The sequence below is a fragment of the Rhinatrema bivittatum genome, chromosome 19 (genome assembly GCF_901001135.1).
Source record: "Rhinatrema bivittatum chromosome 19, aRhiBiv1.1, whole genome shotgun sequence".
Lineage (NCBI taxonomy): Eukaryota > Metazoa > Chordata > Amphibia > Gymnophiona > Rhinatrematidae > Rhinatrema > Rhinatrema bivittatum.
In genome coordinates this window covers 15,428,760-15,456,422 of record NC_042633.1, presented here as the reverse complement: position 1 = coordinate 15,456,422, position 27,663 = coordinate 15,428,760, and the positions used below count along the sequence as shown (strand labels likewise).

The following is a 27,663-nucleotide window of genomic DNA, read 5'->3' as shown; positions in this document are numbered from 1 at the left end:
TTTTCATACTTTCAATGAAGACCCTACATGCAGTTGTTAAACCTTAAGGCCCTGGAAGGAGAGTGACGAAAGATAATGTTAGAAATACCTGGCTTGGAAGACCCCCACCCAACATTCTGTCTCTTATTGATATAAAACTCTACAGAACTTGCAAAAGAGATTAGAATCTGAACACATAGTGAGGGATTGGCGCAAAGAACTGCACATGGAGATGTCAGGGAGGGGGCAATTTCTCTTCCACTCTGTTGGGAGGATTCATTCTCTTAGACAAAAATGTGTCTTTGAGGGGAAACTCAATATAAGTTTCTTCTTTCTGCTCCTAAGCTCGGGCACACAGTCTCTAAACTACACCCATGTTTTACTTGGTTTACTCAACTATCCTATACGTTTCTACATGCTCCCCATCTACCCGTGCATTTGCATCCCAGCCTAAGTTTGGGACACGCATCGTGTCTTTGTTTGCTGTTGCGTATTTAAATTTGCTACTGTGTATTTGTTTGCCTTCTCCTTCATGCCTGATGCTCTCCTTTTCCGTGCATCTTCCTCATGCACCCCCCAGTTATCCATGACCCTGTTTTGTTTTTTTTTGTAACTGCTCTTTTCCTACTTCGTTCTCCCCCGTTACATGTAAACCGGCACGATATCTCTGATGATGGTCGGTCAAGAAAAAACCCAGTAAGTAAATAAATAAATAAATGTCTAGTCTTTGCGTGACGTGTAGACAGGCGCCAGGAGCCACTGGGCCGTGGTCTTTGGAGCTGCTCTGTTTTCACAGTGCTATCGAGCAGCGGTGCGACGGCACAGTTGGGAAGTAACTGGAGGTAACACTTGCCTCAGATGCGGGAGGTGTGCTGTTTGAGGATTTGCGAAGATGCCACATCCCAGTCCGGCTCCACGAGGTGGTGGCGTGGGAAATGTTACTGTTGGGCAAAGACATGTATTTTTTTTACAAACGTGGCGTGACGGTTGGCGGCACCCACTTTAGGGGCAGCTCAGGAGTATGGTTCCCCCAGACATGTCCCTTAGAAAAATATACTGGACATGACTACGAAGCACCTGCCCTTTCTAAAAAGTTGGGATTTGTACCGTATTTGCCGTCCCATGCCAGCAATTTGATTTTAAATGATATAACCCCCATAATTCCATCTGGTAAGACAGGGAAGGACACGGCCCCTCATGGAATGTATTGTTCTGCAAACGTTTTAACAAAAAACAGACTTAATCATAAAACCTTTTGTATGCTTTATTATCTTTTGTAAAATGCTCAGCGGCTTAGAGTAACACAGTCCCAAAAGTCCGAGACGAGTGCGCATTTATCAGCAGAATCCACCACCGCAAGACGAGCGAGGTGGCCGCATGAATTCAACCAAAACAAGACCGCCAGCTGCAAAACCGTGCCTGCTGCAGAGCTTCAGTTAGGCCCTAAGAGGATGCATTCCTGACGAAAAGCGTCTCAAAAGCAGCACGATTGTGCTTTTCAAGGAGGCCGTTCCGTTAGGGCGGGCCTCTGAGGCGTTTGGGATGTGCGCGGCGGGGAGCAGCCCCTGCTTGGAAATGGATTCCAGGTGCCCTTGCACGCCCCACCGGGTCCCCCGGGCGGTGCGTGGTAAGGGGGATGGGGGCCGCTGCTGTCCGGCAGGCTGGGCGAAGCGCGCTCCGTTTGGCTCAGAGGGCTTGGGGAAGGGCGGAGGGAGCTTCAGAATGGATGTTCTGGGAGAAATGTATCCGTTTAAATGTTCCCCCCTCCCCTCTTCTCACAAACAGGCCGATACAGTACAGTGCGCTCCGGCGGATTGGACGGCGATTGGACGCGCGTTTTCGACGCGCTAGCTTTACTCCTTATTCAGTAAGGGGTCGAAAACGCGCGTCCAACCCCCCCCCCAAACCTAATAGCGCCCACAACATGCAAATGCATGTTGTGGGCGCTATTAGTTTTTCCCACGCGATACAGAAAGTAAAATGTGCAGCCAAGCCGCACATTTTACTTTCAGAAATTAGCGCCTCCCCAAAGGCAGGCGTTAATTTCTGCCGGCGCCGGGGAAGTGCACAGAAGAGCAGTAAAAACTGCTCTTCTGTGCACCCTCCGACTTAATATCATGGCGATATTAAGTCGGAGGCCCCAAAAGTTAAAAAAAAAAAAAAAGAAAAAAAGAAAGAAATTTAAAATGGGCTCGCGGGTTGGAAACCGAGCACTCAATTTTGCCAGTGTCCAATTTCCGAGCCCGTGGCTGCTGTCAGCGGGTTTGAGAACCAACGCCGGCAAAATTGAGTGTCGGCTGTCAAACCCGCTGACAGCCACCGCTCCTGTCCAAAAAGAGGTGCTAGGGACGCGCTAGTGCCCCTAGCGCCTTAAATAAATTAATTTACTGTATCGCGCGCACAGGAGAGTGGCCTGTGCGCGCGCGCCGGGGGAGTGAGTGCTCGCCCGCTCTCCCGCGATTTTTACTGTATTGGCCCGATAGAGTGGCTTAAAAGCGTAACAAAAGAGCGGACAATCAATTTGACACAATTTCTAAAAACAATCAAAATAGTTAACCCTTTTACACTTTTCAACATCCAGTTACAGCTGTGTGCAAAGGAGGTGTTCCTCTCCCTACGCTTTAGCTATAGATAGGCGTTTATTTATTATATTTATAACCCAATAAATTGTAAGAAAAAAAACCCAACCCATTATAAGCAGGGAAGAAGAAAGTAAACGTTGCTACTGAGAAAAAGGAAGGGGTTAGGATACTGTGTAGAGCTTCACCACTTGCAGGTCCTAAACCTCTCACTAATAGGTAAAGCAAAGTCCCTGTTGGCGATTGCTTGTGGTATTAAAAAATAAAAAAGCAGAACAGAGGCTGAGGGAGTGCCCGGCAGGGAAGGCTTGTACTCTCTCCCCTCGTCGCCGGGGACACGATCGTGCTCTCGGCCTTGGAGAGCTGAGCTCAGGTTAAAAAAAACAAAAAAGCATAAGGGACGTTTTAGGCCTCCTCATTGTTTCCTTTCCTTGGCGTTTCCCTCTGTCTCTTACCCCCTTTTCCCCTCTCACTTCTCCGGGGAGTTGGTGGAGAGTGGAGGTGGGTCGAGCAGCTTTTAGCTAGGCCCTGCTTTTCCGGCTCAGTTCGGTCAGCTGGGTGGGAGGCTGCGGCAGCGGCTTCGTTTCCCGTGCGCGCACATTCTCACCACGTGCCGGTGTCCTGACGTGGGCGCGCATGTGTGCGGGTGCTTGTGTGCATAAGGCCGTGGCCTAGATTTGAACGCGTAAGGAGGCTGCATAAAACAGAGTTCAGAAAAACTATGGTGCCAGTGATAATAAAAAAAAGGTCTAAGCTTGCTATATAAGGGCAATCCAGCTAAAGCCTAAAGGGTTGGGACTTTTCAGCTTGGAGAAGAGACGGCTGAGGGGGGATATGATAGAGGTGTTTAAAATCATGAGAGGTCTAGAACGGGTAGATGTGAATCGGTTATTTACTCTTTTGGATAGTAGAAAGACTAGGGGGCACTCCATGAAGTTAGCATGGGGCACATTTAAAACTAATCGGAGAAAGTTCTTTTTTACTCAACGCACAATTAAACTCTGGAATTTGTTGCCAGGGGATGTGGTTAGTGCAGTTAGTATAACTGTGTTTAAAAAAGGATTGGATAAGTTCTTGGAGGAGAAGTCCATTACCTGCTATTAAGTTCACTTAGAGAATAGCCACTGCCATTAGCAATGGTTACATGGGATAGACTTAGTTTTTGGGTACTTGCCAGGTTCTTATGGCCTGGATTGGCCACTGTTGGAAACAGGATGCTGGGCTTGATGGACCCTTGGTCTGACCCAGTACGACATGTTCTTATGTTCTGAGGGCCCGCACCCTTTGCTGTAGAAGAGGACCGGAAGGCTCATCTGCTTTCTGCTCCCAGCAGTCCCTGGGAGAGGAGTCCAGAGGTCACAGCAAACGATCCAGGGATTGAACTCCACAGCCCCAGCTTCCAGAGGCCCCACCCCCTGGAAGCTAAGGAAATATTTCTTTATAAACAGGGTGGCGGATGCAGGGAACAGCCTTCCGGTGGAGGTGGTGGCTACAAGGACAGTGTCTGACTTCAGGAAATCATGGGACAGGCACAAGGGATCTCTGAGGGAGTGGTAGGGACTGTAGAACTGAGCAGTTGGAGTGGAAAGGAAGATTAGATAGGCTAAGTGATGTTTTCCTGCACTCATGTTTCTGTGTTTGTACAGTGCCCTGTACAGTTCAATCTGCTAGTCCAGCAGCAGAGGGGGAGGATGTGCCCGGAGGAGTGAGGTGAGTGTGCTTGCCCTCCCACTGACTACTCTTGGTTTCTTACAGTGCCACAGAGGCCAGACCATTATTCGGAAAATGCCAGATTGTATTTATTTATTCCAATTTGATAGCCTACTTTTCCCAGCAACAACAACAACGTGGGTTATAAAGAAAAAAACTATGCAAAACCGTCCAAACAGTAAAAGCTCAATAACCTCCCGCTACTGAACCTTCTCCTTTTCTAGTATACGGGTAATAGATAAATCTATCGGTCAGGTGCCTGGCCATGGATCTGCACTTTTATTTGGAAGGGGCCTGGTAATTTTAGGCAGTCGGGACCCATGGTTGCTTCCTGGGCGAGGCTGTAGGACCTGGTCTCCCCCCACCCTCATTCCCACCCGGCTAGTTCTGAGCGCAGCCTCATCCCGCGTAAAGCCCAGCCCCCCACTCGCAGATGCTTGGCTTCTTCCTGTAGCAGGCGTCGGTGAGCCAGCCCCGCTGCGTTACAGTTCTCCGGAAAATCGAGACGCAGTCCTCCGCTCCATTGCTGTTGGCTGTCATGTTGGTACTCCAGAACCTGAAGGGGAAGGGGGGGGGGGGAGGGAAGGAAGAGAGAGAAAGAACGGGAGATCATTTCATCGCTATGTAGCTCACAATGCGCCTCAGAGCATCCAATGTTCAGCAGGCCCCCAAGGCTGCAAACACTAGATGTGGGATGGAGGAATAGCCTAGTGGTTAGAGCAGTGGGCTACGAACCAGAGAGACCAGCGTTTGAGTCCTGCTGTCACTCCTTGTGACCTCGGGCAAGTCACTTTACCCTCCATTGCCTCAGGTACAAAACTGAGATTGTAAGCCCTCTGGGGATAGGGAAAGACCTACAGTACCTGAATGTAACCCGATGTGATATCTCAGATCAAAATAAATCAATCCTGGTTTTCTAGGATCGGCCTGCGTCAGAGGGAGGAGGGCCCTGAAATGGCATAAACTGTTTTTTTTTCTTTTTTTACTTGAAACTTATTTTCTTTTCTTAAATTCTGGCGTTCAGAGCCAGAAAGGCACCACCACCACCACCATTCTCGCTGCCTGCTTAGGATTATGGGGAATGCGATCTCCTGCACGACGCCTCCCATGGTGCCGGACCTCTACTACACTTTGCTGCTGGTGGTCAAGGGGAAGAGCAAGAGTTACCACATGGCCTAGTCCGGGGAGGGAGAGTGTAGTCCAGTCCTGGATTTCTGACAACCCCATTCTGATGCATCAGGCGACCTGCAGCTTTGAATCGAAAGGGTGAAATGTGCCAATGCCACGTTACTGTGGAATGTGGGTTCAAAAAGTCTCCCTCCTGGAACTGGGGAACGTAGCGGCTCTGGGGGGAGCGGGGGCAGGTGGCTAGGGAGTGGGGGTGGTTTAGGTGGAACCAGAAACAAATCAACTTTCTCAAACTTGATCTTTGCTTTCCGAGCCTCCCTCTCTTCTTTTATCGTTCCCTTGGGGTTCTTGCCTGGCTCTGATTGGGGGGGCGGGGGGGGGGGGGGGAATAAAGGAAAGGTCAGCGAGAGGGAGGGGAATAGAAGCTATGAAGATGATGCACTGGGAAGGGGTGGGAGGTGATGTAAGGGGACGGATTTCAAAGGGAAGAGGTGCGAATAGCGAAGAGAGGGGAATGGAGTGAAGGCATTCAGAGGTGAAAGAAGCTGTGGGGAGGGGCATAAGAGAATGAGATGCATGGGAAGATGAGATATTGGGACATAGGATGTATGGAGAAAGGAGTGGAGGATGAAGGAAAAAAAAAAACCTCTCTCGGCAGGATCAGCAGCGAAGTGAAATGTTCTTTGAGGGCATTACTTCTCCTGCCCTAAATCTCCCAACCTAAAACGCAGTAGGATCCCAAGACCACCGCTGCCAGAAGGTAAGACCAGGACTGTCTCAGCCCATCCCTGATGACCTAGAACGTGTTGGAGACCCCCGCCGAGGAGTGGATGTCAGCGCTGTAGATCGGGAAGGCAATCCCGTCACTCACGTGTTCTCGTTGGCCAAGGTGGTGCCGTCTACCCAAGTCCAGATGCGTCTCTCATTTCTGGCCAGTCCAAGCCAGGCGGCAGAGGGGACTCGCTCTTCCACAAACACCTGTGAACCACAGGAAAAGAAGCTAATAGTGGGCCTCATCCAAGACCAATGCTTTCCCCTAGCAGTCTAGAGGCTTCGCATGGTGTCCCTTCCTAAGGACTAATGAATGTGATAAATGTGAAAAGACGATTTAAAGATTTTACTGGATAACGAAATACACTTAATAACATAAAAAAAAAAAGGAATGAATAGAAGTTTGTAAAAAAAAAAAAAATCAATCAATCAATTTAACCCCCATATAAATTTCATTGTAAGGAATTGTAGTCATTGGAATGTAAGAGCATAAGATGTGCCATGTTGGGTCAGATCATTAGTCCATCAGGTCCAGCCTCCTGTCTCTGACAGCGGCCAGTCCCTTGAAGATCCCCTTCTTGTTGCTCATTCACTGATGTAGGAGATGATGTCTTTCATGCCCATTAATGGACCTATCCTCCATAAAACTTGTCCAAACCTTTCTTAAGTCCAGCTATGCTACAAAATTTGACCACATTCTCTGACAACTGAAAAGTTACTTTCTCAAATTCATTTTAAATCTGCTACTTCTTTAGTTTCATGGAAGATTCCTATCCACTTGCCACCTTCTCCTCCTCTGCTGCCCTCCAAAGCAGCAAGAAGCTAGGACGGACTTGGCCTGGCTGCTGTTGGCGTACAGGCCTCCAGCCCTGGTAAGAGCACCTTTGTTTTAGGGTTGCAGTAACTGGAGTTCACAATACAGCAATCGGAGTAATTGGGTGGGGTGAGTATCTTTCGTTTGGGAGTCTGAAGCCTTTCAGCAGCGGAGTTGAACATGGGGGAGCCTGCTCATGTTTCAAGGCTTTGCCACTGACTGGCCCCGACCAGGCCATAACTTCTGGTGCTAGCCTTTTTGCTGCCCTGTGCGAACAATTACCAAATACAGAATAGAGCAACCATAAAGTAGAAATACAAATGTGCAGACAAAACTGAACTGGAAACCACAAGACGCCGGACTCTCTATGCAGTGCAATAATGAAAAAACAGAACCATCACCATTCCTCAAACATAAAATCAAGAAATAAAATAAATACATAATCATAATACTAAAAACATACTAATAATATTATTTCAAAAAAATCTGATGAATAAAAGATCAAATAATTAAAAACTAATCTACAAGTTTTTTTTAAATGTCTCAAACACCAATAAAATATTTCAAAACAGCAGACACAGCAAATCACACCTGAAAAATAAACCTAAAAAGGATTTAATAAATTCATGCTCTCTAAACCTGGGGAACTTTTGATTTCCAGTCACCCTGGGATTGTGGTGGAGTTGTGGGAGTGGGACGCACAAACTTTCTCTTCTATTCCTTATGCACACACACATACTCAAATAACACATATAGGCTCCCTCTCAGACAAACCTGCAGGCATTTCCAGCTCTTCGTTGGTTGGGATTTCAGCTGCTGGCAAGTTGGAATCCACCTGCAGCCCCCGTTCTCTCTCTCTCTCACACACACGCACACAACCTAGGCAGCTCCCATTCTCTCTCTCTCACATATACACACACACACACCGCAGACAAGCTCCCATTTACACCCACACATCCCAGGCAGGCTCCCATTCACATCCACCTAAATCCAAGGCAGGCTCCCATTCTCACACACCCTGCTCATCCCAGGAAGGCTCTCAAGCATGCGCATACACACAGACCCCAGGCAGGCTCCCATTCACACACACACCCCTATCCCAGGCAGGCCCCCATTCACACACACACACACACACCCCTATCCCAGGCAGGCTCCCATTCACTCACACACACACACATTCACACACACATCCCTATCCCAGGCAGGCTCCCATTCACACACACACACATACATCCACCCCTATCCCAGGCAGGCTCCCATTCACACACACACACCCCTATCCCAGGCAGGCTCCCATTCACACACACACACCTATCTCAGGCAGGCTCCCATTCTCTCTCACACACACACCCTATCCCAGGCAGGCTCCCATTCACATACACACACACACACCCCTATCCCAGGCAGGCTCCCATTCACACACATACACACACACATTTATTTATTTATTTTTATTTAAGAGTTTTTATATGCTGTCATTAAGTTATTCACCATCATAACGGTTTACAATAGGGCACCAGTAAAAAATATATTGGTCGTACATTACATAGGTGGTGCCCGTAGTATTCGGTAACAATAAGGCGTTTATTAGGGGGGTTAAGTGTTTCATAGCAATATGTCCTGAAGGTTGCCTACAGTTAAAAAAAAATGTTGAAATAATTCAGTAAGGATTTATAAAATTAGGCATTTAGTGCTTTATTCCGCATAACTTTTACTTCATTTCCCGCATCACACATCCCAGGCAGGCTCCCATTCGCTCACACACACACACACACACACCCACCCTATCCCAGGCAGGCTCCCATTCACACACACACACACACACACCTATCCCAGGTAGGCTCCCATTCACACACACACACACACACACACACACACACATCCCAGGCAGGCTCCCATTCACACACACACACACACACACACACACACACACACACCCCTATCCCAGGCAGACTCCCATTCATACACACCTATCCCAGGCAGGCTCCCATTCACACACACACACACATCCCAGGCAGGCTCCCATTCACACACACACACACACACACACACACCCCTATCCCAGGCAGACTCCCATTCATACACACCTATCCCAGGCAGGCTCCCATTCACACACACACACACACACCTATCCCAGGCAGGCTCCCATTCTCACACACACACACACACACACACCTATCCCAGGCAGGCTCCCATTCTCACACACACACACACACACACCCCTATCCCAGGCAGGCTCCCATTCACACACACACACGCAGATCAGGCAGTCAGGGTCCATGGCTCATTCCTCCTCCTCTGCTGCTGCCAGCCTGTTTCTTTGTGGAAAAAAGCTGTTCTGCAGCTTCTCTTCATGTGCTGGCCCCGAGGTAATTCAACACTCATGATGCTAGCACTTCTTGTATTCTCATCTCGCGAGAATACTAGAAGTTCTAGCACCGCGAGTGTTGAATACTGCGGGGCCAGAACCAGAGGAGGAGCTGCCAGACAGGTTTCTTCTGCGGTGGCCTCCTGCTTCTGCTGCCGGTGGGATCCGGTCCACCGGTGGCACCATGGACATCTGCCGCCCATGGGATTGGGTCCACCGCAGCACCATGGGCCTCTGCTTCTTCTGCCGCTGGTGGGATCAGGTCCACTGGTGGCAGCAAGGGCCTCTCCTTGCTCCTGGCGCTGCCCCAACTGGTGTGCCACCCTGTGCAATTGCACGGTTTGTACACCCGGTGGCATTGGGCCTGCTTCTGGTGAGTGAACTACCTTGGTCAGGAGGACATCATATGCTGACCTTGTGGTTGCCAGAGGACAGATCCATGAGTTTACTGTCTGGAGCTGGGGGTGAACAACAGAGAATGAAAATTTTTTTTCCTGTTATTCAGAGCTTTGGTTTTGTAGGGGTGTGCATTTTTTTTTCGTGCCTTTTTGTTGCAGTTATACCATTCATTTTGTTTTGTTAATGTGTTTTTTACTTGTTTTTATTTTATTTAGATTTATATTCCACTTTTCACACTTTTTTCAGCGCTTCAAAGTGGATTACATTCAGGTACTGTAGGTATTTCCCTATCCCCAGAGGGCTTACAATCTAAGTTTCTACCTGAGGCAATGGAGGGTAAAGTGACTTGCCCAAGGTCACAAGGAGCAACAGTGGGACTCGAACCCTGGTCTCCTGGTTCGTAGCCCACTGCTCTGACCACTAGGCTATTCCTCCACTCTTGTACACATACTTGTGTACATATTTGCACATGTGCATAACATTGATTTTATGAGTATAAAAAATGCATGCCCATAAAAGTGATGAATGCACATCTCTAAAATCTTGTGTTATGCTGCCACCCTGTGGATTAGATTATTTGCCTTTCCAAATCTGAGCTACAGTCAGTACTTTCTTGCAAGAGGCCTGATTTTGGAAAGCATTGCCATGCTTAAAATTGGGTTATATATGTGTAGATGCACTTCCCTTGAGTAAGTAGGCTTTTGAAAATAGCTACAATCCATGCCATTGAAGTGTCCATAGGATTTTCTCGCGTAAGTGCACTTTACACGCGTAACGCCTTTGAAAAATTACCTCCTACGTTTATACCTATGGTGCTGGAGAGGGAAGTAACGTCCCTAGAGTCATAAGGGTGGGCGGTGGGATTTAAATCTTGGCCTCCTTGCTTTTCAGCTTGCTGTCCTGCCCACTAGGCTACTTCTCCACTCCTGTGAGTGTTTGATTGATCGGTGTAGCTTCTAGGGCAGCTGTAATCTTTACACCGACCGCTCATGCAAGCTCTGTATCCTGGGAGATTCGCCTTTCTGTAAAAACACTCCCACTGTTTTCCGTACACTAACTCGGGATGTAACTTTTACCCCGACTGCTTCATCTGCAGGGCATTATGGGAAATTTTGTTTTTGCACTGGGGAAGATTTTCCATTTTTCATAGAAGCTTTGAGCTGTGTCTGCAAACCCGCTCTTACCCCAAAGAAAACACCGTACATTTTACCCTGATTCAATTAAGTAGTCAAAGAGGGTCCTATCACATCAGTGAGACTTTGTTTGAATTACTCATTTCCATTTCATCCTCTAGTATTATACTTCTAGTTGTATATTGAATAAATGTTTATGGAGTTTAAGAAATGGTCTGTCTTCATGTATAAAGTTGAATGAGAGCTTGGCTAGCACTGTAGTCATGCAGCATGACATTCAACAAGGACAGAAAAGATTTCCCTTATTAAGATTTATTGGGTTCTTGCTCCAAATGACCCAGATTGGCCACTGTTGGAAATAGGATACTAGGCTTGATGTAAATGGACCATTAGTCAGACCCAGTACTGCTCAAGTCTCAGTGGCTTATATTAATTCCATAAACAACAGCTGGACATCAGGAAATATCAACAAAGCTTTGCCACAGTCCCTAAAACAGCCAAGGTTTGTAATTGAGAGAAATGGGTCCTGTAGACCAGTGGTCCCCAACCCTGTCCTGGGGGCCCACCAGCCAGTCGGGTTTTCAGGATACCCACAATGAATATGCATGAGAGAAAATGTGCATGGCATGGAGGCAGTGCATGCAAATTCTCTCTCATGCATATTCATTGTGGATATCCTGAAAACCCGACTGGCTGGTGGGCCCCCAGGACAGGGTTGGGGGCCACTGCTGTAGACTTGCCTTAGCCATCCGGCTCCTCCCAATCTGTTTATAGGAGAGACAGGACTGCAAACCAAGAGATACAGTGTGGGGGTGCAAATCTAGGTCCCTTATGGCTCGTTGGGAGCTTCTCCTCCCTACCTCGAGCATGGCACACACATTCATTCCCATACTGCTGCCAAGTGCGGAGCAGGGTGAGGTGGGGTAGCGTCAGATAAAAAAAGGATTAGCTCACAAGCTGCAGAGTCCAAGGGCAGAGGCTGGCCTTCCCATCATCTCCTACCTCTTCCTCTTTGGTGTCAATCACAGTTAGGTGAGCCCCCTTCTGTTCGCACGCTTCCTTGCTGGACGGCCAGTCCAGGTGCACCACTTGAAAGAAATAGCACTTGCCGGCATGGAAGTGCCAGTTCATGGGGCAGTATTCACAAACATGCCCTGCAGAATTCAGAAAAAAAAAAGGGGGGCGTCAGAATTGCCAGCTTGTGGGCAGAGGTGTTAAGTCCCTTGCTAAAAACGTTTGTTTCCCCCACTGTGCTGGGTGCTGCAGCGGGGGACCTGGAGTGGGAAGCTCTGGCCTGCGCGCTTTCCTAAACTAAACTTGTAAAGCTGGGGTCATCCCGTCGACCCTCCCGCCCCCTTCTGTCCCTTTGCCATTTCCTCCCCCAACCCTTCATGTCTTGCTTCTCATTGTTGTCCAATGATTACTGGGTCCTGCTTTCTGTATCATGATCACCATGGCATCTGGGGCGAAATGTATGGTCGCTCTACCGTCTTCTGTACAAACCAAGACAGCATCACCTGTCCACTAAGCCACCTAGCCTCCCCAGTGCGCAGCCTTAAATTTCCAAACTCTCTGGGGGCAGATACTGTAATTTCATGCACCCTCTACTGGTTCTATGATGATAAGTACGTCAAGGTCTTCCTCTGTCTGAAATATTTTCACATCATTCTTCCTTGTTCTCCCTCCCAAGCAATTTTGTTCTTCAGTAAATCGGGGCGAGGGCAGAACAGCGCTGGTTCCTGTCTGTTGATCCCCCAGATTGGGGGGGGGGGGTAAGAGCAGTCCTAGTCTGGGTCACTGCATAGACTGGGGGCCCTTATCACTCCTGCGGAAAACTGCGCGAGGAGAGGGACTGGGGAGGGCAGGATTTTCTTGGCCTAGGGAGGTGATGTAAAGATGGGCGTGCAGTGTAACAAAGCAACGGGGAAAGCTAGAAGGATGCTTGAGTGTAGAAGAGGAGAGATCATTGGTGGGGAAAAAGAAGTTTAAAAATGCCGTTGGTGTAAAGGGCACTAGCAGGATCCCCACCTTGAGTACGATGCTCGGTTCTGGAAGCTGCACTAGCGTAAGGACATCAGGAGGATGGACGTGGTGCAGAGAAGGACTATAAAAAAAAAAAAGATGGAAGGCCTGCAACGCCAACTCTGCAAAGCAAGGCTTGAGGCACTGTAGAGGGACTTTGCTGAAGGAAAGAAGGGACATGGGGCTATGAAAGAAACACTGAAACTTTTAGCAAACTTCAATAAAGTACAGGAAGGTGACATTTTCCATAGTAAAGAACACGGGATCATGCCATGACTTTGGAGGGAGGAAAGGTCAGAGGAAACATTTCTTTACAGAAGGGAGAGGGTAGGGGGATGCCTAGAATATGGAATGATATCTTGCAGGCGAACAAGCATGTAGACTTGACAGCGGGGAGATATCCTTAGCTAAGCAGGAACAACTGGGAAGAACTGGTGGGACAATGTATCCTTATCTGCGGTCACCTATGTCTTCTGGGAGCTGGCCTCAGGCCCACCAGCAAGAGACCTTCAGACACGCATTATCTGGACCGTGATAAATCTATCAGGAAGACGCCATTTACCAGGACTGGCGCAGACGGATGCCTTCAGTTGCTGCAGCCCTGATAGCGAAGTATCATTTGAGAGACAGCTTGAGTTAACGTGCCCTAAACAGGAAGAAACAACACAGTTATAGGAATGTTTTTGGGTACCAAGTTTGCAGCAAACAAGAAATAGATCATGGAATCTCTGTATGGGAAGGCAGATCTCAGAACAAGAACTGGGGTGCAGGAAAGCCACAGAATACGGAGTATTCTAATATGGCACTGCAGAGGACTCGGTGTCCTTACATGGGGTTAGGGGATGCTCTTCTCTCTCTGTCCCAGCCTGGTGTTAGAGATTCTTCTCTCTATGAGCCAGTACTGTCCCAATATCCCAGGTTGAAATGGGGGCAAAACCAGGACCAGCTCAGACAGTTCCTTCTGAGATGGAGCACTCTGTGACCATAACTTGGCGAGAAGCAAGGAGGGAGACACAGGCGGTTACGGTGAACCTGCCAGTGATCAGCAGGGTGTGAAGTTCAACAAATCAACTAGGGAACAGCAGCAGCAGCTGAAACACTGACAGATAGCCAGTGCAGTAGAAGCATTAAGGCCCTCTACAGCAAATGATACGCAATAATATTCTGCGTACAGAGAGGAAATAAAGCAACGATCCAATCCTCCAGCAATACAGACATATGCTTTGGCTCTTCGCTGCATTCTTCCCTTCGAGGACATATTTGCCTTGACAAATGCCTCTCTCGCCACCTTCCTGGCCCCGGCACCCAGCCTGGTTGGCTTCCATTTCCCTGCCCTGCACCGCATTTAAAACCGGTTTCAAACCAGTTCCGAGGGCGACTGAGGACTCCTCATTTTGCATGGTGAGGGAGCAGTCAACGGCAGGCGTCCACGGCAGGCGTGTGCTCTTTTCTGGAAGGTACTTACTTGCGATGAAGATTATTAACAGCCCGGTGACCACAAGGAAGAGGATTATGGCGAGAATAGCCACAACCTTCCACCTTCGCAGTGCCTTCTCAAATTCTGTGAAATAAGGACACGAGGGAAAGAAAAGAAGACGGGAAGAGGGCAGCGATTAGTCTTGGGGCCTGCCACCCCTAAATCGTTGGTGACAGATGACTTCAGGCCATCTGGGAATAAAACGAGGCAGTTCTGGTTGTACCGCCATCATGTGCCGGCATGTCTGATTCCCCTTAAAACAACAAAAAAAAAAAAGAAAGGCTGAATCTCCTTGGGTAAAACCAGGACTGGCTTTGCCTATTCTTGAAGACAAGAAGTCACCTGGCAACCTTAAAATGAAAATGAAGATTCTCTGTCCCTGGGTGCTCCTGGTCATAGCAAGGCTTGCCCGAGGACAGTTAAAGGTTAAGGACATAAGAAAGTGCCATGCTGGGTCAGACCAAGGGACCATCAAGCCCAGCATCCTGTTTCCAACAGTGGCCAATCCAGGCCATAAGAACCTGGCAAGTAACCCAAAAACTAAGTCTATCCCATGCTACTGATGCAATTAATAGCAGTGGCTATTCCCTAACAGTGGTGGAGCGCACTGTTAGCCGGCATTTGGACGTGCGTTTGATGCGCTAGCTTTACCCCTTATTCAGTAAGGGGTAATAGCGCGTCCAACCCCAACCTCCCCCGAACCTAATAGCGCCCGCAACATGCAAATGCACGTTGATGGCCCTATTAGGTATTCCAGAGCGATTCAGTAAGTAAAATGTGCAGCCAAGCCGCACATTTTACTTTCAGAAATTAGCGCTTACCCAAAAGGTAGGCGCTAATTTTTCTGGGCACCGGGAAAGTGTACAGAAAAGCAGTAAAAACTGCTTTTCTGTGCACCCTCCGACTTAATATCATGGAGATATTTTTTTACTGTGTCGGCCCATAAGTAAACTTGATTAATAGTGCACCCTCCGACTTAATATCTCCATGATATCATGGAGATATTAAGTTGGAGGTCCCGAAAGTTTAAAAAAGTAAAAAAAAAATAAAAAAATAAAAAATTTGAAATAGGCCCGCGGCTTGAAAACCGGACGCTCATTTTGCCAGTGTCCGGTTTCCGAACCCGTGGCTGTCAGCAGGCTTGAGAACCGACGCCGGCAAAATTGAGCAGCGGTTGTCCAACCCGCTGACAGCCGCCGCTCCTGTCCGAAAAGAGGCGCTAGGGACGTGCTAGTGTCCTTAGCGCCTCTATTTACCGCCGGGCCTAATTTAAATAAATTTATTTACTGTATCGCACGCACAGGAGTGTCCTGTGCGCGCGCTGGGAGAGCGGGCGCTCGCCCACTCTCCCGCATTTTTTTACTGTGTCGGCCCATAAGTAAACTTGATTAATAGTCGTTAATAGACTTCTCCTCCAAGAACTTATCCAAACCTTTTTTGAACCTAGCTACACTAACTGCACTAATCACATCCTCTGGCAACAAATTCCAGAGCTTTATTGTGCGTTGAGTGAAAAAGAATTTTCTCCGATTAGTCTTAAATGTGCTACTTGCTAACTTCATGGAGTGCCCCCTAGTCTTTCTATTATTCGAAAGTGTAAATAACCGATTCACATCTACTCGTTCAAGACCTCTCATGATCTTAAAGACCTCTATTATATCCCCCCTCAGCCGTCTCTTCTCCAAGCTGAACAGCCCTAACCTCTTCAGCCTTTCCTCGTAGGGGAGCTGTTCCATCCCCTTTATCATTTTGGTTGCCCTTCTCTGTACCTTCTCCATCGCAATTATATCTTTTTTGAGATGCGGCGACCAGAATTGTACACAGAATTCAAGGTGCGGTCTCACCATGGAGCGATTATAGAGGCATTATGACATTTTCCGTTTTATTAACCATTCCCTTCCAATAATTCCTAACATTGATGTGAAATATAGGATACGTGGAATCTTTAGTAACACTGGAGTGCCATTGCTAGGGAATATATTTCTCAGAGATGTTTTTAATCTGTTTTAATTTTGTTCTAGTGCTGTTTCTTCTGTCTCACTAGCTGAATACTGTTGGGAATCCCGGCCGCGGGTTGCCGCAGCTGGGCCCCCCTACCTGCCTCGGCAGGCAAAGACTCCGGGCTCCCTCTCCTATAGCGCAGGGCAGCCTTGTCCTGAATCATGCCGCGGCATCTTCTGCACGCGGCTTCAGATGCCGCCGACTTCCTCTCGGCACGCGTTCCCCTAGGCGCGCGCACATGGGACTCGCCGCTACTTAAAGGGGCCGTGGCAGGAAACTTCGGCCCGGCCCCCGAAGAGGACATCATTACACCGGGCTATTTAAGGCCAGCTCACTCCCCTGTTATCCGCTTTGGCAACAGGTCCTGCTCAAGAGAGAGTATGTTGTTGCTGCGTACCAGTGTTCCTGATCCTGACTTCCTGCTTGTTCCTGATCCTGAGTTCCTGCTTGTTTCCGGCCCCGAGTTCCTGCCTGCTCCTGATCCTGTGGTTCCGCTTGTTCCTGTTACCCCGCTCCTCGAATGGTCTTTTTGGTCTTCACTTCGGCTTGGTATCCTGGTTCTGCTTGTCTGCTGCCCATCCTGACCTTTGGCTTGCCTCCTCGTCACTGTGTGTCCACCACCTGCCCTGATCTCCGGTCTGGTTCATCGTGCTGCCTGTTCGCTGCCTGCCCCGACTTCTGGACTGTCCACGGTCACTCTTGATTTCCGCCAGCCTCGACCCTTCCTCAGGAGACCCGCACCTAAGTCCTGTCGGCCGGGTCTTCTCCTCCAGTACCACCTCCCGGCAATGAGGTCCACTGGAGGCCTTCCCATGGTGGTGAGTCCAAGCCTTGTCCTGGCTCAAGGGTCCACACCAATAACAGTTTGCCAAGGCCATGGACCCGGTGGACCTGTCCAGTCTCCTGGCCATTCCGGGCCTGGCTCAATGGCTCCAACAACAGCAGCAGTGCCTGGATGTCCTGGCAGCCACAGTCCAGCGCCTGGCCAACCGACTGGACACCACCCCCATGCCAGGGGTTCCGTCAACGCCACCTGCAGCAGCACCAGTTTCCTCCGCCTCTTTGCACCTCCCCGCTACTCCAGGGGACTCGAAGCAGTGCTGGGGGTTCCTGAACCACTGTTTTATGTGCTTTTCCCTCCAACCGGCGCAGTTTACCAGCGACCAGGTTAAGAAAACCTTCATCCTATCCCCACTTGATGGTAAAGCTCTGGCATGGACCTCTCTCCTTTGGGAGCATGGAGATTCCTTACTTGGGGACCTTCCGCATTTTGTCCAAACCTTTAAACAAGTCTTTAATGAACCGGGTCAACGATCAACGGCCACCTCGGGGCTCCTCCATCTCCGCCAGGGGTCTCACTCCTTGGTGGATTATACTGTGGAGTTTCATACCTTGGCCTCGGAACTAGGCTGGAGGGAGGACAGCCTCCGTAGCATTTTTCTAGAGGGCCTGGCCTCTAGAATTAAAGACGAGCTAGCTGCCTTGGCACTGTCTTTCTCAAGGCCCTTGGTCACACCCCCGCTTCCTGAACCGGCTCCTTCACGCAGCGAAGAACCCATGCAACTTGGCCATAGTCACCTCACATCGGAAGAAAAGCAGCAACGCCGGACACTCGGACTGTCTCTATTGTGGCGGCAAAGGCCACATGCTGGCCCACTGTCCTGAATGGCCGTGAAACTCTCGAGCCTAGGCGTCACAGGGGGAGCTGACCCTAGGCTGTGTAAACCCCATTCCCCAATGCACCGCTCCAGTGACACTCTTTTACCCCAGAGGCTCTTTTTCAACGTTGGCCTTCATAGACTCCGGGGCTGGAGGGAATTTTATCCTGGCTGGATTGGTGAAGCAACTACAGCTTCCTGTGCTTCCCAGGGTTCCTCCATTACTGATCTCTTCAATTCAGGGAGACCCACTATAAGGCGAGTCACCTCTTCACCGCCCCGATGACGCTCTGCACTGGGATCCTCCACGAGGAGATTACCTTCTTCCTGCTCGTGAAGGCCATTTACCCAGTGGTGCTGGGACTCCCATGGCTCCAGAGGCACACCCCCCACATCGACTGGGAGACCCTGCAGATCGCCTCCTGGGGGCCCAACTGCTTCTCCTCGTGTCTCCAGGACTTGCCTCGGTCTGACTCCCGCTGGACACAACCGCACCGGCCCTGCCAGCCCAGTACGGAAACTTCGCAGATGTGTTCTCAAAGGAAAAGGCAGAAACACTCCAAGACCTTTAGACTGCGCCATTGACCTCCTGCCCAATACTACACCTCCTCGAGGTCGGGTGTATCCGCTGTCTCTTCCCGAGACCCAGGCAATGTCGCAATACATTTGGGAGAATCTGGATAGAGGGTTCATTCACCCTTCCACCTTTCTGGCGGGTGCTGGGTTCTGTTTCGTAGCGAAGAAGGATGGCACCTTAAGACCGTGCAAGAACTATCGAGGTCTCAGCGCTATTACCCGCCGAGACAGGTACCCACTCCCGATTATCCCGGAACTGCTCAACAGTCTCCAAGGAGTGAAGATCTTCATTAAATTAGACCTCCATGGGGCCTACAAACTGGTCCGCATCAAGCCTGGGGACGAGTGGAAGACCACCTCTAACACACGTGATGGCCACTATGAATATCTAGTAATGCCATTCAGCCTATGTAACGCACCAACGGTCTTCCAAAACCTTATGAATGAAGTTTTCCAAGACATGCGCCACACCAATGTTATTGCCTATTTGGACAACTGTTAGGATCCTGCCCACATCAGCTGTGGGCAGTCCCCTACCTTCCGCAGCCAAGGAGGTCACTGACGCCGTCCCTCACAGCAGGCCGTGCCGCAACGTTCCTGGGTTTCCCCGCTGTCCTAAAGCCGCCGGCGGGGTTTTTCTTCATCACGGCATGTAGCCGCCGCCGCTGTCTGTCTCCATCCGTTTTGCGGCAGGGAGCCGCCTCTTGTCCTGCTTTCCACGCGGCAGGGATGCCGCTGACATGTTTGCTCCTTCCTGCTTCTTCTTAGGCACGGGCCCGCGCCTCTCTTCGATATTTAAAGGGCCAGCAGCAGGAAAAGCCCGTGGCCCCAACAGATGATATCATCAACCTGTTCCTGCTTCAGCCCTATAAAAGGGCTCAGTTCCTGTTCCTTGGGACCTTCGATCCAGTCTTCACAGCATCTGTGGTCTTCTTTGGATCCAGGTCCTCCGTGGTCTTCCTGTGCCTTGATGGATCTTCGTTCCTTGACCTTTGTGTTCCTGAAATTTGTCTCCTTGATGTTCCTGGTCTCGTTCCTCCTTGCTCCCTCGTCGCCTGTCTCATGTTCCTGATGTTCCAGATGCTCCATGTCCAGATGTCCTGATGTTCCGTGTCATGAGGTGCCATGCTCCTGATGTCCGATGTTCCTGTCCTGACTCCATCTCTTCGTACAGTTCCCAGGTCCCTCGTCTGTCCACCTCTCCTGGCATGCCACCGTCGTGGTCCGTGACCAGCCCATGGGGGGGCTGTGTAGGGTGCTTCATGGCAGAAGGCCTTCTTCTCGTCTGCAGTGCAAGCCTCCAGAAGACTCCTGTTTTTAATGCCTTGCTTCTGAGAATCCTGAGTCTTGAATTCTGAGTCTTGAATCCTGTCCCGGTCTTCAGAGCTCCTTGTGTCTGCTGTCCATGCCCAAGACTCTGCTAGAACCTGCTCTGCTCCAGCTTGGTCCACGACCAGCCACAGGCGGCTGTGTAGGGCGCACCCAGGTGCAACCTCTACTGAATCGTCATGTTCTAGTCTCAAGTTCCATGTCTTCACCTGAAGTCTGCTTCGCATTCAGCGTGGTCCGCACCCAGCCATGGGCAGCTGTGTAGGGCATGCTGCGATGCAGTTCTCACCTAGTACTTTCGCCTGACTCCTGAATCCTTGCCTGAAACCTCCGAGCAACCTGAATCCTTGTCCGAGTCTTCGTCTGAGTCTCCAAGTCTATGTCTGAATCCTCCAAGTATCCTGAGTCTTCTTGTTCCTGCCCTCAGCCTCCGTCTGGCCTCACGCACTCATCGTTCCCAAGCGGCGGATCCGGAAGGGCTATCGAGTGGCCAGAGGGTTATTCTCGAGACCAGCATTGCATTGCTGGGTCTCATTGGTGCGTGTAGGTCCAGTGGAGGGCTGAGCCTGCCTTGTTCCTGTTCCGGATATTCCTCGCCTTGTCTTCAGTCCAGCCTTGCTTCTGCTCCACCCGTGTTCGTACCTGCTTACCTCTCGCGGTGTGTCTTGGAGCTCCTCCCTGAGCCACGCCGTGATCCAAGGGCTCACATTCTCCTTTGAGATGGGACCGCACCTCTGAGCTCCTAACAGGGCCTGAAGGGCGCGCTCCCTAACAACAACGTACTGATCTATTCTAAGGACCTATCCACTCATCGCTTGGAGAGACACCGAGTTCTACAACGCTTACGAGAACATCGCCTCTTTGCCAAACTAGAAAAATGCCTCTTTGAACAAGAGTCTCTTCTCTTTCTGGGCTTTATTGTATCTACTACAGGCTTCTACATGGACCCTGAGAAGGTTGCTAGCATCCTGGACTGGCTGTGCCCCATGGGGGTCCATGCTCTCCAGCACTTTCTTGGCTTTGCCAATTTCTACTGACACTTCGTTCCACAGTACTCGCATATGGTAGAACCTCTTACCGCCCTCACGAAGAAGGGATCCGACGCCAAACACTGGCCGCCAGAGGTGCTCCAAGCATTTGAAGAGCTGAAACAAGCCTGCCTTTGCAAGCCCTGCCTCCGCCACCCTAACCCCTCACGCCCGTTCGTGGTGGGAGGTAGATGCCTCAGACATCATGGTAGGGGCTGTCCTCAGCCAGCATTTCAGCAACGGGGCTCTACTACCTTGCTCCTACTTTTCCGTAAATTTACACCTGCCAAAAGGAACTACGGCATTGTAGACAAAGAACTTTTGGCAATTAAAATGGAATTCAAGGAGTGGTGGCAGTGGCTAGAGGGGGCACATCACCCCGTCACAGTGCATACCGATCACAAGAACCTGGAGTATCTCAGCCAAGCTCAGTGCTTAAACCCCCGCCAGGCCCGCTGGTTGCTGTTTTTCAGCTGTTTCAACTTCGTCCTGCAGTACCGACCTGCTTCGAAGAATGCTAGAGCTGACGCCTTCTCCAGGATCCATGAGATGGAGGACATGCCCATCATCCCCCAGTACATCTTGGACCCAGCTAAAGTCCTCCTCACTGCCACCAATACGGTACCCCTGGGGAAAACAGTTGTTCCTCTTTGGCTTCGTTGGAAGGTCTTGTCCCGGCCCATGACTCGCTCACTGCCGGCCATCCCGGCAGGGTCCGTACTCTGGAGCTCTTGTCCCACTACTACTAGTGGCCACAGATGGAACATGACGTCCAGGCATACGTCAGCTCCTGCCCGATCTATGCCCAGCAGAAGCCATTGTCAGGTCGCCCCTGGGGTCTCTTGCAACTGCTGCCGGTACCCAAAGAGTTGTGGACTCACATCTCCACAGACTTCGTGGTGGACCTGCCCCCATCCAATGGGAACCAAGTTATCTGGGTGGTTATCGATACGTTTTCAAAGATGGCACACTTCGTGGCCCTTTCGAAACTACCCTCGGCAGCCGAACTCGCCCAGCTATTCGTCTCCACGGTCTTCCACGACACATAGCTTCTGACCATGGCTCTCAGTTTACGGCAAAGTATCGGTGCTCCCTATGTAAAAAGTTTGGGATACAACTGGACTTCACATCTGCTTTTCACCCTCAGGGGAACGGCCAGGCAGAACAAACTAACCAGGCTCTAAAAACCTTTCTTCGTTGGATACAGACAAGATGATTGGGCCGCTCTGTTACCCTGGGCAGAATTTTCCCATAACCTGTATATCTATTCCGTGACAGGAGTTTCTCCATTCCAGCTAGTCTGTTACGCTTGGGCTCCGGTCAGGAGGCGTGAACACCACCCAGCAGGGTGGCTCCAGGTGGAGAGAGACAGGAAGCTAGAAACAGTGTCTGGTTCCAGGCTGGGTCAAGGCAGGCAGCAATAAGCAGTGTCTAGTTCAGGCTGGGTCAGAGCAGGCGGCAAGGAGCAGAGTCTAAGTTCAGGCTGGGTCAGGGCAGGCGGCAATGAGCAGAGTCTAAGTTCAGGCTGGGTCAGGGCACAGTAAGCAGGGCAAGGCAGGTCAGAAGGCCCGTAGGCCACACACACACACACACACAAGGCCCGTAGGCCACACACCATAAGCGGGGCAAGGCAGGTCAGAAGGCCCGTAGGCCACACACACACAGAAGGCCCGTAGGCCACACACCATAAGCGGGGCAAGGCAGGTCAGAAGGCCCGTAGGCTCCACACACACAGACAGAAGGCCCGTAGGCCACACACCATAAGCAGAGCAGGGCAGGTCAGAAGGCCCGTAGGCCACACACACACAGAAGGCCCGTAGGCCACACACCATAAGCGGGGCAAGGCAGGTCAGAAGGCCCGTAGGCTCCACACACACAGACAGAAGGCCCGTAGGCCACACACCATAAGCAGAGCAGGGCAGGTCAGAAGGCCCGTAGGCCACACACACACAGAAGGCCCGTAGGCCACACACCGTAAGCAGAGCAAGCAGGTCAGAAGGCCCGTAGGCCACACACACACAGAAGGCCCGTAGGCCACACACCGTAAGCAGAGCAAGCAGGTCAGAAGGCCCGTAGGCCAGGTGAGAACAACGAGGAAGGAGGCCCGAAGGCCGCGCAAGGCTAGAGCAGGGAGCCCAGGTGAGCTCGATGCCGAAGCACCGAGGCAACTGTCAGGCAGGGTTATAAGGACACACCCAGAGCACAGAGTGGACAGATAAGATGGACTGGGCCTGTCCGGAAAGCCAGCACTAGAGGGACCCCTGGTGGTGAGGCGGTTGCACTGCAGCCAAAACTGTAACAGTACCCCCTCCTCAAGGCCTCCCCCTCCTCCTGGGTCCCATCTTAGCAGGGGGTACTCAAAGATGAGATCTGGCCCCTCCGAGGGCAACAACAGCTGGAGCCATTCAACAGGCTCAGATGGCAGAGTTAGAAAGTCTGTTAGTGGTACCGGTTTGAGCCCCTCCGGGGGTGGCAGCAGGACCGGTTTAGCAGGCTCTTCTCGGGGTAGTGCAGCAGGTTCGGGCCCCTCTCGGGATGAAACAGCAGGCTGGAACACCTCTCCGGGCGTTGTAGCAGGATCGGACCCCTCTCGGGGCGATGCAGCAGGCTTGGCCCCCTCCTGGGGCGAGGCAGCAGGCTTGGCCCCCTCCTGGGGTGATGCAGCAGGCTTGGCCCCCTCCTGGGGCGATGTAGCAGGCTTGGCCCCCTCCTGGGGCGATGCAGCAGGCTTGGCCCCCTCCTGGGGCGAGGCAGCAGGCTTGGCCCCCTCCTGGGGCGAGGCAGCAGGCTTGGCCCCCTCCTGGGGCGAGGCAGCAGGCTTGGCCCCCTCTTGGGGCGAGGCAGCAGGCTTGGCCCCCTCTTGGGGCGATGCAGCAGGCTCGGCCCCCCCCTGGGGTGATGCAGCAGGCTTGGCCCCCCCCTGGGGTGATGAAACAGGCTCAGATGGCAGAGCAGCAAGGTTTGAAGCAGTGCACATAGAAGACACAGATTGCACTGCTGTGGGCTTGATACCTCGAGCCACACTCTGAGGCTCCTTATTTTGTTTCTGGAGGAGCAGTTTAGAGAAGGCACAGGCAGTTCTAGGACGTCTAGGGAATGTGCTCGTTAGTGTCTCAACAGCAGCTGTGGGCAGCAGAGCCCTGCTAGAGTTCATCAACTCTCTCCGTTTGAGAGAAACCTGTTCCTGAGGCTCTAGCACTGGTGTCACAGAAACCTTCTTGGCCAGGTAAGTCCTGGGTTTTTCTATCCACAAACTGCCAGCAAAAATGTCTGTTTTAGTTGAGCCAGAAACAGAATACTGGTTAGGAGAGCTGATAGCTTTTTTTAATGGCACAGCTGGTCCTAGAGCAGAACACAGGGGGCAGGGTTTGCCTGGTGGTAACAAACACGGAAGACAGGAGCATTTTCACCACCCTGGTTTAGGAGCCAGACAGTTCAAACACTCCTGATAGACAGAGACATTTTTCTTGTTGCAATTATTGCATGACCAGTGTTCCTGACCATCAAGTTCACAGGCTAGACAGTTCTGATAGCTTGGATAATTCAAAGTCTGACAGGAATTGCAGGTATAAAACTTTAAAGAAGGAGGCATCTTGAATTAGTGAAAAAGTTGACTCACCGGCAGGACACAGACCATCTCTTCCCCTGGAAATTTGATGGCTTCGGCATACTGTTACGCTTGGGCTCCGGTCAGGAGGCGTGAACACCACCCAGCAGGGTGGCTCCAGGTGGAGAGAGACAGGAAGCTAGAAACAGTGTCTGGTTCCAGGCTGGGTCAAGGCAGGCAGCAATAAGCAGTGTCTAGTTCAGGCTGGGTCAGAGCAGGCGGCAAGGAGCAGAGTCTAAGTTCAGGCTGGGTCAGGGCAGGCGGCAATGAGCAGAGTCTAAGTTCAGGCTGGGTCAGAGCAGGCGGCAATGAGCAGAGTCTAAGTTCAGGCTGGGTCAGGGCAGGCGGCAATGAGCAGAGTCTAAGTTCAGGCTGGGTCAGGGCACAGTAAGCAGGGCAAGGCAGGTCAGAAGGCCCGTAGGCCACACACACACAGAAGGCCCGTAGGCCACACACCATAAGCGGGGCAAGGCAGGTCAGAAGGCCCGTAGGCCACACACACACAGAAGGCCCGTAGGCCACACACCATAAGCGGGGCAAGGCAGGTCAGAAGGCCCGTAGGCTCCACACACACAGACAGAAGGCCCGTAGGCCACACACCATAAGCAGAGCAGGGCAGGTCAGAAGGCCCGTAGGCCACACACACACACAGAAGGCCCGTAGGCCACACACCGTAAGCAGAGCAAGCAGGTCAGAAGGCCCGTAGGCCAGGTGAGAACAACGAGGAAGGAGGCCCGAAGGCCGCGCAAGGCTAGAGCAGGGAGCCCAGGTGAGCTCGATGCCGAAGCACCGAGGCAACTGTCAGGCAGGGTTATAAGGACACACCCAGAGCACAGAGTGGACAGATAAGATGGACTGGGCCTGTCCGGAAAGCCAGCACTAGAGGGACCCCTGGTGGTGAGGCGGTTGCACTGCAGCCAAAACTGTAACATAGTCTTTGGAAAATAACCTGTGCCACCACTACCCATACTGCTTACCCTCTCCTGCAGCTCAGCTTACTGCCCAGCAACTCCACTCACTCTGGAACACCACTCAGGCCAATCTCCAACGAGCTACCGAGGCAGCCAAAAGAGGCGCTGACAAACACCGCTGTCCAGCCCCATTCTTCAAGCCTGGAGACTGAGTTTGAACACTCGCCATATCCACCTTAGAGTGCCCTCCATGAGGTTGGCACTTAAGTACATTGGTCCCTTTACTGTAAGCAAACGCCTGGGTCCAGTCTCCTACCATCTGCACCTACCATCTAGTTTGAAGATACACAACGCATTTCATGTTTCTTTGTTGAAACCATTGGTGCTCTCCCCGATCCACCGCAAGCCACCGTAACCCTCGACATAGCCTCGGATGAAGACCAGGTCTACCAGGTCAAGGACATACTGAATGTGAGACGCAACCACAGACACTGGGAATACTTGATCTCCTGGGAGGGACCTGGGAACCCGCCTCGAATATACTGGACAAATCCCTTCTCCGACAGTTTCATCAAGCACACCCCGGCAAGCCTGGTCCTTCTGTGAGGGGGCGTAAGAGGGGGGGTATTGTTGGGAATCCCAGCCGTGGGTTGCCGCAGCTGGGCCCCCCTACCTGCCTTGGCAGGCACCGACTCCAGGCTCCCTCTCCTATGGTGTGGGGTGGCCTTGCCCTGAATCATGCCACGGCCTCTCCACACAGCTTCAGACACTGCCAACTTCCTCAGCATGTACCCGGGACTCGTCCCTACTTAAAGGGGTCACAGCGGGAAACTTTGGCCCGGCCCCCGAAGATTACATCATCACACCAAGCTATTTAAGACCAGCTCATTCCCCTGTTATCCACCTTGGCAACAGGTCCTGCTCAAGAGAGTACATTGTTGCTGCGTTCCAGTGTTCCTGAGCCTGAGTTCCTGCTTGTTTCCAGCCCCGAGTTCCTCCCCTTTGTGGGAGCATGGTGACCCATTACTTCAGGACCTGCAACATTTCATGCAGACCTTCAAACAGATCATCAACAAGCCGGGTCGACTAACCACAGCTGGCTCCGACATCCTTCATCTCCGGCAGGATATCCAAGATGCTGGCGGAATATGCCATCAAATTCTGCACTCTGGCTACTGAGTTGGGCTGGTGGGAGGACAGCCTCTGAAGTATCTTCTTAGAAGGCTTGTCTCCTAGGGTCAAAGATGAGCTCACTGCCCAGGATCAATAGGTTGGATGCCCTAATTGACCTGGCGGGAAGAATCGACGGTCGCCTTCAGGAACGGCTTTGGGTATCCCAAACACCTCACCGACCAGTACTGCTGGTTCCATCTTTTTTGCAGCCCCTGGCGCTGAGACCCACAGCCAAGTCCGGTTCTCAGCTTCCTGAAGAGCCCATGCAATTGGGCCGGACCCGCCTCTCACCAGAAGAGAGTCAGTGGCGGCATTCCCTGGGCCTCTGCCTTTGTTGTTCCGGGAAGGGCCATCTCTTGGCCCAGTGCCCAGTGCAGCAGGGAAACTGCCAAACCTAGGTGTCAGTGGGGAGATGACCCTAGGTTGTGCCTCCTCGGCTCCCCAATGTACTCTATCAGTCTTTCTAGTCCTTCCACAGCTCACCTATCCTACCCTGGCACTGGTGGACTCAGGCGCTGGTGGGAACTTTATCTCCAGTGAACTGGTGACTAAGCTGGGCCTATCTGCTCTACCCCAGATTCTGCCCATTGTTATCTCCTCCATCAATGGGGAATTCTTACTGGGCCAGATTACCTGAGTCACTATCCCAGTATGGCTATGCACCGGTGTATTGCACGAAGAGATTATTCCATTCTTCATCCTCGAGAAATCAATTCATCAATTCATTGTGCTGGGACTACCGTGGCTTCAGGCACACTCCCCCCCCCCCCCCCCAATTGACTGGAGCACTCTCCAGCTGACTTCGTAGGGGTCATGGTGCCAGTCCAATTGCCTCCTCCAGGTTCAGCATGCTCCTGTCTCCTTGGCAACCACCTCCATTGGCCTACCTCCTCAATACGCAGACTTCGAGGATGTTTTTTCTAAGAAGATGGCAGAGACGCTCCCCGAATATCGGCCCTTTGATTGTGCTATCGACCAGGCACCACGTTTCCTAGGGGTT

The 27,663-nt window shown here is 51.3% G+C and overlaps 1 protein-coding gene across 3 annotated transcripts in view; it reads right to left on the bottom strand.

The window, feature by feature from the left end:
- Window positions 1-4,335: 4,335 nt before the first annotated feature.
- The window catches only part of LOC115080985 (CD209 antigen-like protein E), a 29,298-nt gene continuing 5,970 nt past the window's right edge, over window positions 4,336-27,663 (bottom strand). The window contains exons 3-7 of one of the 3 annotated variants that reach the window (XM_029585480.1): window positions 14,369-14,464; window positions 13,466-13,549; window positions 11,884-12,035; window positions 6,268-6,374; window positions 4,336-4,824 (exon numbers count right to left, since the gene is read on the bottom strand). In XM_029585480.1, the coding sequence (XP_029441340.1) occupies window positions 4,668-4,824; window positions 6,268-6,374; window positions 11,884-12,035; window positions 13,466-13,549; window positions 14,369-14,464 (596 nt within the window). In that variant the 3' untranslated portion in view covers window positions 4,336-4,667. The remainder of the gene's footprint in view (window positions 4,825-6,267; window positions 6,375-11,883; window positions 12,036-13,465; window positions 13,550-14,368; window positions 14,465-27,663) is intronic. The other 2 variants (XM_029585481.1, XM_029585482.1) reach the window with 2 other exon arrangements.